Raw genomic sequence first — 10,591 nt, 5'->3', positions numbered from 1 at the left:
CAATAAGTTTTCGATTTTCCTTGAGCAGAAAGGTTCGTTGAAACCCTTGATTGGTTCACATTTAGCGTTTAGGTGATGGCTAGTGCGGCACAGGGAGAGAGCAGCAATCCAGACGGCGGCGTTAAGCGCCGAAAGCCGACGGCCCATAGGTCTCAGAAAACACCGTATGACACGGATGTTGGAACAGAGCAAGGCGGGAACGAGGAGTTGAAGAAGTCTTAGTGTTTGAATAAGTTCGTGTTTTGATTTATTAGTCAATAAAGACCGAGTATTTACGGTCTAGTAGTTGCAGTAGTTGTTTGTGATTTTATTTATGGAGTAAGTTTAGGAGCGTTCTGTTGCTTGTAAAAGGCTAATATTAAGCCAACGATTTCATTGAATAAAGTACAAGTTTTCAGAATCCAAATCTTGAACTTATTAAAACGGAGCCATGACTCCTGTGACGAACTCTGGACTTGGGGTGGGAGAAGACAGAGGCAGTGGCTGGTTCTGGAATTTGGTGGATCCGGCGCAGAGGGTTATTACAGAGAGAGCTGGGAGGTTCTTCGGCTCTTTTTCGAGAGACGCAAGAGGAACTTGCAAGGTAAGGGATAGCTTCTTTTTTTTTTTGTGTGTGTCCCAATCTCATTGAGTCTCAGAAAAGTGTTGTTTAGTAATTGCAGCTTTTACACGGACGTTACTGGAATGTACCTAGTTTGCATATAATTGAATTAGCTTGCTAGGTTATATGCTTCTAGTAATATAAGTTCTTAATGTGTTCTTTAATTATGAGATTGTTTTATGTATTAGGAGGTGGCTGTTGCTAGCAATCGTGTTTGAGATTCCTTTTCGCCTTCCTACTTCTCTAGACGTTATTAATATGTATTTTTTCTTCTTCTTGTTATCAGAGGTGATTCAGGAGGCCATAGAAGAAAGAGAAAGACTCAGGAAGGACAGACACAGAGCCAAAGCATTTACAGATGTTGTACAAACTTTGAAGGAGGAAACTTTTACAAGGTACCCTATTATTTTTCCCTCTTGTCTTTTTGGTGCGTTTCATTACAATATGTATAAGCGTCTTTGCAGATTTAAATAACTGAAATTGTTTGTTTTAAAATTCCTCTGATCATCTTTGATGACTTTACAGATCTGAGGTTGATCAGTTAATTACCTTGCTGCGTTCAAAAGCTGCTGATCCATCTACTGCAGATGGAGGGGATCAGAGAAACGAAGTGAGTATTGTGTGAGACATCCGCCATCGATCACAAGAGAGGAATAGGGCGTTCTTGATCTTTTGTTGAGCATTTTTGTTCTTGTTTTGCAACACTGACAAATATCCTAGACCTTTTTTTTAAGGAAGAGCACTCCTAGGAAGCCCTTTTCATTACTAAAACAAACATTCTTTACAAAATTCTTATCCAACGTTAGCCATTATGTCTCTTTCCCATAATTCTTTATTTGAGTTTGAATACTGATGAATAGATTTTCTAGAGACTCACGAAATATCGAACATCATTTATTTTCATCTTGTAATAATTATGATAATTAACTAACACTCCAAGGTTGACGGATGCAGGAATTAGTTCTCTTCGACGACGAGTGTAACCTCTTTCCCACCATGACCTAGGATACATTATCCAATAAAAAAAACTAATCCTTCAGAAATAGTCTGATTATCAATCGTTCATAAATAATTGACTATCAAAATAAACCTCGTTATTGGTTTTTTAAGGAAAACTAATCCTAAAATAGAAAAGAGAAACAGCCGAATGTATCTAACAGATAATAACTATTGACTATTTTGGATAAATAGACGATTACTAGAACAAACCTGTACTTTTGATGGGACTCCAAGGTTGATGGTGAAGAAATTGACTTCTCTTTGATTGGTATGACCTCCTCCTCCACTATGACCTAGGATACATTATCCAATAAAAGATAAAACATAGTGGATTACTTAACTACGCTAGGATTTAGGATTATTATCTATCGTTTAGAAATAGTTGACTATCAAAATAAACCTTGTTATTGGCTATTTAGAGAAACTAATCCTGATATAAAAAATAGTTAATATCTAACAAACTATAACTGTTGAAAATTTTGGATAAATAGATGATTATTAGAACAAACCTATTTTTTTGGTGGGACTCCAGAATTTTGACAGTAGGAGTAACACTCTTATTAAATCTTTGTCTCTTGATGTAAGTGTGTGATGTATTATCTTTAGCTTCTTTTGCACTCTTGAAGACTGACTAAAATCATAGCTCTAATCATATTTACTATACTAGATACCACATTTAAAAATAAAAATGAACTTTGAGTAAGTTATTTTTTGCTTTTCAACTTACCTTCATTTGGTTCACCTAATAAAAGGGATGATTTTGATTTCACCACAGGTTTACTTGAAATTTTACTCTTGCATACGAGTTGTTAGTTAAGTGGTGACATGTTATACCTTTCGTCATTATCAACGCACTAATGTCTCGGTGTTGAGTATTTAGGCATTGGATGCATCACACCCTAAAAACCTTATGTTTAGGAGTTGGGTAAGGGTAGGGTAAAAATTTAGGATTAAAGTAGTCAGAGTTGTTTCTAACATTTCATAGACCATGAGAAACTATAAAAAACATTCTAATTTTTAATACATTTTTTGTGCAAAATATAATTTAAATATCATCATATTAACATTATTTTGATTACTACACATTTCATTTCAGTTTATAAGATGTTTAAATTGTTTAACACAAATTTCAAAAACAATTCTAAAATGATTTATAAACTAAAACAGAAGAAACTTATCGATAATAGTATTTTATTTTGTATAGAAAACAAATTATTTCGACACACATTCTTTTTTTATGAAACTTAATGATTTATTTTTCTTCTAAACATATAACATAATATGTGTAAAAAATCCTTCTAAACTAAAAAAGTCTTCTCGATATAACATTTTGCTCACTCGATAAGGCATTTTAATTTTTTTAAAAATACTTGAATTTATAAGAAAAAAAAAACAAATTGTTTTGATTTGTGTGTGTTCACAACCTTTCTGTTCAAGAAAAAAACAAAATTTTGGGCTTCAGATTGAATAGTATTTTCCGCATTTTGGACTATTTACATATTAATTCTTTGACCCATACAAAATATATATCTCTTGTTATTACGGTTAAATTATGAACCAAAACTCATTATTACAGAAATTTAGAGGCAAAATAGCATTCTGGATATCCATTTTTTTTTCCAAAAATTATGGTAACGATCAAAGTAAATTTGTGTTGTCATCAACTTTTTAAACTATAAAACTCTCGGGATGAGTGTGGTGGTGATTCAGGACTTGAGTAGAATCTCTGTAGCGAGTCTCTTTAGTGACTCAGATACTTTAAGAAGATCAGAATCTGAGTGTCCCGCTGAAACGAACAGTTTGATCCCCACAGGTAACCGACATTTATCAAGGAACGATCTTTTAGAACTCACAACCAACACCGAGTCTTCCTTCAGAGCCTGCATATAGATAGATCCAGTATCAAGCAACCAGGAGAGGGTTTAGATACGGTTTTTTGCAAACAAACAATGTTACTTACACGATCAGCCATTTCCTCCAGTAGAAGTAAATCGTTTTTAGTTGAACTACTCGATTTCTCTAATTTTAAGAAAACGATAGGTGATTCCGGGTTGCTTGCTAGCGACATCCCCTTGATATCAGACAATCCTGCGTGTGTGTTCCCAACGTTTCAGAATCAAAGATCAAACCTTTCCATAATCAAAGATCAAACTTTATTGTTGCCGAATAAATCGAAATCAGAATCAAAAGATCAAACCTTTCCATAACAGAGCAATGTTTTGCTTCAGCTTAACTAACATATCTGGGTTTAGATCGATGACATCGATGGCCGTGATAGCAGCGCTTGCAAGGTACGGTGGCAAAGAAGCAGAGAACACATATCCTGAGCTGCTCAGTCTCTGTGCATTTGAGAGTCCCATAGAATGTCAAGTTTCTCTTATCGCTACTTTTCGTTTTTCTAGTTCATCAGCTTGATCATGGTTTACCTGGTAATCGATGATGCGGGCATTCCCAGTGCAAAATCCACCCTCTGTGGCTAATGCATGGCCCATTGCAGCAGTCACAACATCTATCTTCTCAATCTGTTCACGGAAAAAAAAAATCACAACAAAAACATCAGCGTATGGTATAGCAAATGATAAGTTTACTAGGATGTGTGTCATTCATACGCACAGGGACACCGTGATGCTCTGCAAGACCTCTCCCAGAACTGCCAAGCACACCAAATGAGTTGCTTTCATCCAATATAACACGAAAACGATACTTCTCTTTTAGTTTCACTATCTCATCCAGAGGGGCGATTTGGCCAGAGTTCTGCAGATTTTAAAACAAAAGCAAATGCCAAAGCGTCACAGTTCAAGGTGAGTTTTCAAATGTGCAAGCAGAAGAAGAAAAAAAAAAAAACAGAGAGCTGTTTACAATACCTGGTATACAGCTTCAGCTACAATGTAACGCCTCAAGTTCTTTGAGCGCTTGTTCTTTGTCATGATTTTCTCGAGGGTACTACGAAGAGAGTCCATATCATTGTGCTTGAAGTACACGATTGTACTTCTGGAAAGCTGAAGTCCATTTTGTATTCCCCAGTGAACACCCTCGTCGCTAAGAGAAATAGTAAAAGAAAAGAATAAGCCAATGTTCAAACATGAGACGTATATTCCAATAAGTTGAAAGACGCTTTAGGAAATAGTCTACTTACGCAACAATGATATCGCCTTTTTTACAGAAACAAGGAATTGTGCTGAACATCGTGGAAAGTCCATAAGAGTAGAGGATTGTATCAGGCGTACCCAAAAATTTTGATATTCTGGTTTCGCAATCAAGGTGGACATCTATTCAACACAAGTGTCAAACAGTAAGAAATCGTTTTGAAGCAAGCTAATAGAGGAAAAAAGAAGCCTTTCAAAACAAATGTGAATTCTTACCAATAGTGCCATAAAATCCACGAGGGCCACAAGAACCGACACCATATTTTTCCAACGCAGAAGTACATGATTCCTGGCGTAGACTATCTTAAGTATAACTGTTCACACAGAAGAAACCATATTGAATACAAAGCAGCTTGACGTTACCAGCAACTTCTCGTGCCCAATGAGTCCAAGATAATTAGCTGAGGCAAAATTCACCACGTCTTTTCCATTAACCGTTGTATGCGGTCCAGCAGCACTGCATGTACAAACAAATCTTTGAACATAAAGGCTAAAAGGCGATCAGATAGTACAGAGAAGTTTTCAGCAAGACCTTTCAAGAACTGGTGGCTCATGCTTCATGTCTTCTGTAATTGGTGGTATAAGAGGTTCAGGAACCCATTCATCACATAGCTCATCTATTTCCTGAGTCGAAAACACTCGAAAACTCAATACACTTTCGACTATGCAATCAATTAAAACCACACAATGGGTCATTTCCAAACTAATCAAATAATACGTTTACAGGAAACCAAATCCTATGATCTAAAATCAGAACGACAACATAATCGGATAGAGAAAGAACCTGCTCGGTTAATGGTCGCTTGGGGGGTTTGTAACTCTTTTGAGAGAGGAGGACGACAATTACAAAACCCAACAACACTTCCAAGAAGATGTGCCCTGGAAAAAAAAAGTTTAAATCTTTAATAATAATCTCCATAGCCCACAAAAACTTGAAATAGACAAAGTTCACTAAAATGTACCTTGGATGGGGACACCGAACAAAACAACTCTAGCTGAAGGAACATTCAGAATCATTTTAACCCAAGTTAAAGCGGCGTTAAACATTTCCACGAGATTCGTATCCATTGCTAGAAATGCTCTGTATCTCTCTTCTTCTATATATAAATTTGCTCGACGAATCGAGCAAAGTGCAGCGAGTTCAACTTTCGGACAGCCTACAGAACCACGTCCAATCCTCAAATCATTATACAATTTTCAAAATGCAGATCAGAAAAACAACAAAATTGGCAATTTCGAATCCAACTTAGCCACCAAAAAAAGGGAACCCCATCAGCAAAGATCTATTATCAGATCACTGAACAACGAAAAAAGTTCAAAACCTCGGGAAAAATCGATTTTCGGAAAATAAAATACCAATTGCAGGGATCGAGAAGAAAAAACAGATTGGGAAACAATATGATTACAAAAGATCCGACGCATATCAAGGAATGTTACCTGAACCCAATAGATTCGGGGGAAAATCGAAGGAGCAGAAGATATCGTGTGCACAAGAGTATCAAACACACGAGGAGTGTTTTCAAATTCGCAGATGCAGAGGCAATTTTGATTACACAGACGGGAAAAAAAAAGATCAATTATAGAGATTTATTATAAGAAAAAAAAGGAAATGAAGAAGACGATGATGGATTGATGGGTGTCTGGCGGGCGGATCTCTCCATGTCCGTATTATGTCAGCAAATTTATGGGCCCAGAAGTATCTATTAAGATATATTGGGTTTTATAGAGGCCCAATATTTCAACATCGTCCATTTGAACCGTTGAATTATTTGGATCCGAGAACTTCAAGCTGATTTTGTAAGAATATAAACAAATTTTGGCAACAAAATTAGTTTCTTCTGCTGTGTATCTTATCAAATTTGATGACTAGGAATCGATAACTAAAGCATGGACATTAGCTAATCCGTGCCTTATCCGCTTTTGTAGCTTTGAGATTGGCATACGAAAGCCATGTGTACATTAAGTCAATTAGTGTATCATATGATAAAGCTCCTAAAAATAATCTAATGTGTTTGATTCACATGTTTTCTTTGCTTCTCGTGGGGAATCATGATTTGGACCATATATTCGCTCTCTCATAGAGCCACTCATATATTCGATCTATCTTTTATTTTTTTTAATATATCTTTTTCCTTTATTGTTGCTATATTTATTAAACAACCGATCTTATAGTGAATAACTTGCATGTCTTTTCTAAGCACCAATTCATTAAAAGAGTATCTACATTATCCTTATAATCAACTAGCAATAAACTAGACTTTTAAATGGAAGTGCGAACAAAACAATGGATGGGACTTTACCAAAATTCCAAAAACATTATGGTCTGCTTTTTTGTCCACCGTCTATAGCAACAAGTCCTACCAAAGTTGGATTCCAGATAATCGACCTACCTTGGAATAGTGTGACTAAGTTCATAATGCAATCGAAAATGTTCAATCAAGAACCTATCTCTACAATGTACCAGAAAGTAAACAAAGAGATTGACATTTCATCTAAAAAAATACGAAAACAAGAACCTAAAACAAGAAGGGGTAAGCACGAGAGAGAGAAAATCATGGTTGAAGAAGAAGCAGGAACATTTATAAATAGTCCAACCACACACAAAAAAAAAGATTGATACGTCACCGCTTTGCATGAATTCCCTCTTGTGACACGCGTGCGTGCCCCGCTAAACACAAACCCATATCGTACCAAAAACTATCATCACCCCTCTCTCTCTCTCTCTCTCTCTCTCTCTCAAAGCATACACTACACTCATGACTCAACAAGCATTCATCACCACCACTAAAGTCTTAAAGGTAATGTTAAAGGTAAGGAAGAGAAAAGAGGGAGAGAAAGCAATTGTACTAAAAGCCTAAAGGTAAGGAAGAGAGGGAGAGGGGAAAAATGGTGGTCACACACAACACCTATCATCATCTCCTATTCTTGTTTAGCTTTCTACCTTTTAAAAGTCAATCTATCTTGATTCTTCTTCCTCCGTAATCATTTTCTGTCCCAAAGTTTCCCCTAACTCTTCTATAATGTTCTGTAACATTTAGATTACACTATGTATATGTCTCATGTATTATTCCTATCTTGTTCAACCGTATTTCATATAAATTAAATATATATAACTCAGCAATATAATTGAGATCACCATGTGATGATGTGAATACCCAATAGATTCTAGCGAGAGTCTACGAAAATATTTCTTGTTAAAGTCCTTAAACAAGAAATGGCAAGAGTGTCTAGCACTTATCAGCAAGAACAGGGTAAAGAAAGTACAAACATAACATGAAGCCATCATGATGTAGTTGGAAAATTTTATATTCTTTTGTTTTTTCTTAGATTATCCTTTTTATTATTTTTTCATTCCTATTTTTGGTCACTTTGGACTATACCTACCTACCATTTCCCCTTCTAAACTAAATTCACCAACCCAATGAAAAAAATTCACATCTTAAGTTCATTTTGTTAAATCATGAACAATGATGAAAGAATGCCAAATCTTAATTTAAAGTTAGAAAAGAAAGATTTTATGGAAAACACAACGCGCAAAACAGTATAAAAAAGTAGGGTAATGGAAGACTGAAGTGACAGGCCAAAGATTTATCCTTTAAGGAAAGCAAATCCTAGCACCAAAAGAACAAACCCTAACCTAAGAACTTAGTGAGATTTAAACATTTTTTTGTCATTGTGATGGATAAGAGGGATCTAGAAAGAGAGTTTCACATGACAGGAGGAGCTGGGAAAACTAGTTATGCCAGAAACTCTTCCCTCCAGGTTCTTGATATTTCAAATTTCTTCACTTACTTCATAATCTTGATTTCTAAATTCTTATTACCTTCTTTTGGTGTTTTAATCCTGCAGAAGAAAGCATCTGATGAGGCAAAACACATAACACTAGAGACTCTGCAACAACTCTACAAAGAGACAAAACCAAAAAGTTTAGGAATAGCTGACCTGGGATGTTCTTCAGGACCAAACACTCTTTCCACCATTAGAGACATGATCAAAGCCGTCGAATTTGCTCACCAACGGGAGATCCCAGGCCAGCCTTTGCCCGAATTCAGCATCTTCCTTAACGATCTCCCCGGAAATGACTTCAACTCCATATTCAAGTCCTTGCCTGACTTTCACATAGAGCTGAAGAGAAATACCAAAACTAATGGTGATTGCCCTTTAGTTTTCATTGCAGCCTACCCTGGATCATTCTATGGACGGCTCTTCCCTGAAAAAACCATCCACTTTATTTATTCTTCTTACAGCTTACACTGGCTTTCCAAGGTTAGTCTATGTATCTATATATATATATATATATATATAGAGATAGAGTGAGAGAAAGAGAAATATACATACTGAGTTGTTTCTTTTGTATTTGCAGGTTCCTCCGTCTATATATGATCACGAGCAAGGCAAGTCCATAAACAAAGGTTGTGTTAGTATCTGCTCCTCGAGCCCTGAAGCTGTTTCCAAAGCTTACTACAGTCAGTTCAAGGAAGATTTCTCCATTTTCCTCCGGCTTCGATCAAAAGAGCTGGTTACTGAAGGCAGAATGGTGCTCATCATACTTGGAAGAGAAGGTGTTGATCACGTTGACAGAGGGAACTCTTTCTTCTGGGAACTTCTCGCAAGATCCATAGCGAATCTTGTAGCACAGGTATGTATCATATATGCATCTTGATTTCAAATAATGGATCTTGTTTAGAAAATTAGACTGAATTAAAACCATGTTACTGTTTCCGTTTAACTGTAGGGAGAAACTGAGGAAGAGAAGCTCGATTCCTACGAGATGCACTTTTACGCCCCGAGTGCAGCTGAGATAGAAGAAGAAGTGAAGAAAGAAGGGTCTTTCGAATTAGAGAGGTTAGAGATGTTAGAAGTGGACAAGGAGAAAGGCAACGAGGATGGTATCACTTACGGTGAGGCGGTTGCAAAGACGGTAAGAGCGGTTCAAGAATCAATGCTTGTTCAACACTTTGGGGAAGAGATTCTTGACAAGCTGTTTGATACATATGGTCGAATGGTTGACGAAGAGTTGGCTAAGGAAGACATAAGACCCATCACGTTTGTTGTTGTCCTAAGAAGGAAGCTCTGAAGCTTTGGAACTATATATGAAACTGTACCAGAATAACAAGGAAACAGAATCAAATCTATTGGAATCATCATTGTACATGTAACATGTATTTTTAAATCCCACTCATTAGTGTTCTTGCTTATTAGTTACAACATTGTACGTAAAAGTCCTGTATTTAACTAAATGATTGCACAAGTCTAAACGATGGTGCTTTCTTTTCTTTTTTTGCAGTTTTGGACATTTTTGTGGGTTAAAATTTTGGAATTTCCAACTTTTAGAAATTAGAAGACAAGAATCCTCCTTTGAACCCCATGTAACCAAAGGGAGATTCATTATTCACACTTTCCCTAAAATGACATCGTTTTTTATAGACTGGATATGATCTATAGTCAAACCAATTGTTTGACTTTTGACTTGTTGATTGAATCTCGAATAATTAGACTGATGTTTACTTTTATTTTTGCGATTTTAGCCATTTTTGTGGGTTAAAATTTTGGAATTTTACAATTTTCGGAAATTAGAAGAAGAGAAGCCTCCCTCAGTCCCATTCCATGTAACCAAACGGAATCACTAATCAAACTTCCCCTAAAACGGCATCGTTTTACACAGACTGGATATCCGAATAATGTTTTTCACAAATACTGTTTGACGTTTGAATTGTTGAACTTTTGACTTTTTGACTCGTCTAATGTTTTTTTTTTTGTCGTGACTCGTCTAATGTTTGCTTTCAATTTTTGATCATATCCGAATAAAAAATGCTCAAAATATACAATTTTTTTTCAACACTTG

The 10,591-nt window shown here is 36.1% G+C and overlaps 2 protein-coding genes and 1 long non-coding RNA gene across 3 annotated transcripts; 2 read left to right on the top strand and 1 right to left on the bottom strand.

Annotated features, from left to right (window-relative positions):
* Positions 1–116: 116 nt before the first annotated feature.
* Positions 117–1,367, top strand: LOC112082183. The gene is made up of 3 exons (XR_002896817.1): positions 117–583; positions 888–996; positions 1,127–1,367. It is a non-coding gene; the product is annotated as an uncharacterized LOC112082183 (long non-coding RNA).
* A 1,678-nt stretch (positions 1,368–3,045) lies between these two features.
* LOC18028472 (long chain base biosynthesis protein 1) lies at positions 3,046–6,344 on the bottom strand. Its single transcript, XM_006411934.2, has 13 exons — positions 6,184–6,344; positions 5,709–5,903; positions 5,531–5,625; positions 5,279–5,370; positions 5,110–5,203; positions 4,963–5,035; positions 4,737–4,869; positions 4,465–4,639; positions 4,214–4,354; positions 4,027–4,122; positions 3,798–3,939; positions 3,561–3,688; positions 3,046–3,480 (listed from the first exon to the last, which is right to left on the bottom strand). Exons 2-13 carry the CDS (start codon positions 5,812–5,814, stop codon positions 3,307–3,309), a joined length of 1,449 nt encoding a protein of 482 aa, XP_006411997.1. The 5' UTR covers positions 5,815–5,903; positions 6,184–6,344; the 3' UTR covers positions 3,046–3,306.
* Positions 6,345–8,320: 1,976 nt separating this feature from the next.
* Positions 8,321–9,881, top strand: LOC18028471 (salicylate carboxymethyltransferase). Its single transcript, XM_006411933.2, has 4 exons — positions 8,321–8,508; positions 8,596–9,012; positions 9,110–9,385; positions 9,482–9,881. The coding sequence occupies exons 1-4, from the start codon at positions 8,425–8,427 to the stop codon at positions 9,821–9,823; spliced, it is 1,119 nt and encodes a 372-aa protein (XP_006411996.1). The 5' UTR covers positions 8,321–8,424; the 3' UTR covers positions 9,824–9,881.
* The last annotated feature ends 710 nt before the right edge of the window (positions 9,882–10,591 follow it).

Source organism: Eutrema salsugineum, unplaced genomic scaffold, assembly GCF_000478725.1.
Source record: "Eutrema salsugineum unplaced genomic scaffold, Eutsalg1_0 scaffold_1, whole genome shotgun sequence".
Classification (NCBI taxonomy): Eukaryota; Viridiplantae; Streptophyta; class Magnoliopsida; order Brassicales; family Brassicaceae; genus Eutrema; species Eutrema salsugineum.
Note: the sequence above shows the minus strand (reverse complement) of the source record. Positions and strands in the feature narration are given on the sequence as shown.

Excerpts from the sequence above, each read along its gene's own strand:
- LOC18028472 (XM_006411934.2), bottom strand. The coding sequence starts at position 5,814 with ATGGATACGAATCTCGTGGAAATGTTTAACGCCGCTTTAACTTGGGTT. Across the intron at positions 4,123-4,213 it reads CAGAGCATCACGGTGTCCCT|ATTGAGAAGATAGATGTTGT; the intron begins GTGCGTATGAAT and ends TTCCGTGAACAG. Across the intron at positions 3,940-4,026 it reads CCCGCATCATCGATTACCAG|AGACTGAGCAGCTCAGGATA; the intron begins GTAAACCATGAT and ends TCAAATGCACAG.
- LOC18028471 (XM_006411933.2), top strand. The coding sequence starts at position 8,425 with ATGGATAAGAGGGATCTAGAAAGAGAGTTTCACATGACAGGAGGAGCT. Across the intron at positions 8,509-8,595 it reads CCAGAAACTCTTCCCTCCAG|AAGAAAGCATCTGATGAGGC; the intron begins GTTCTTGATATT and ends TTAATCCTGCAG. Across the intron at positions 9,013-9,109 it reads GCTTACACTGGCTTTCCAAG|GTTCCTCCGTCTATATATGA; the intron begins GTTAGTCTATGT and ends TTGTATTTGCAG.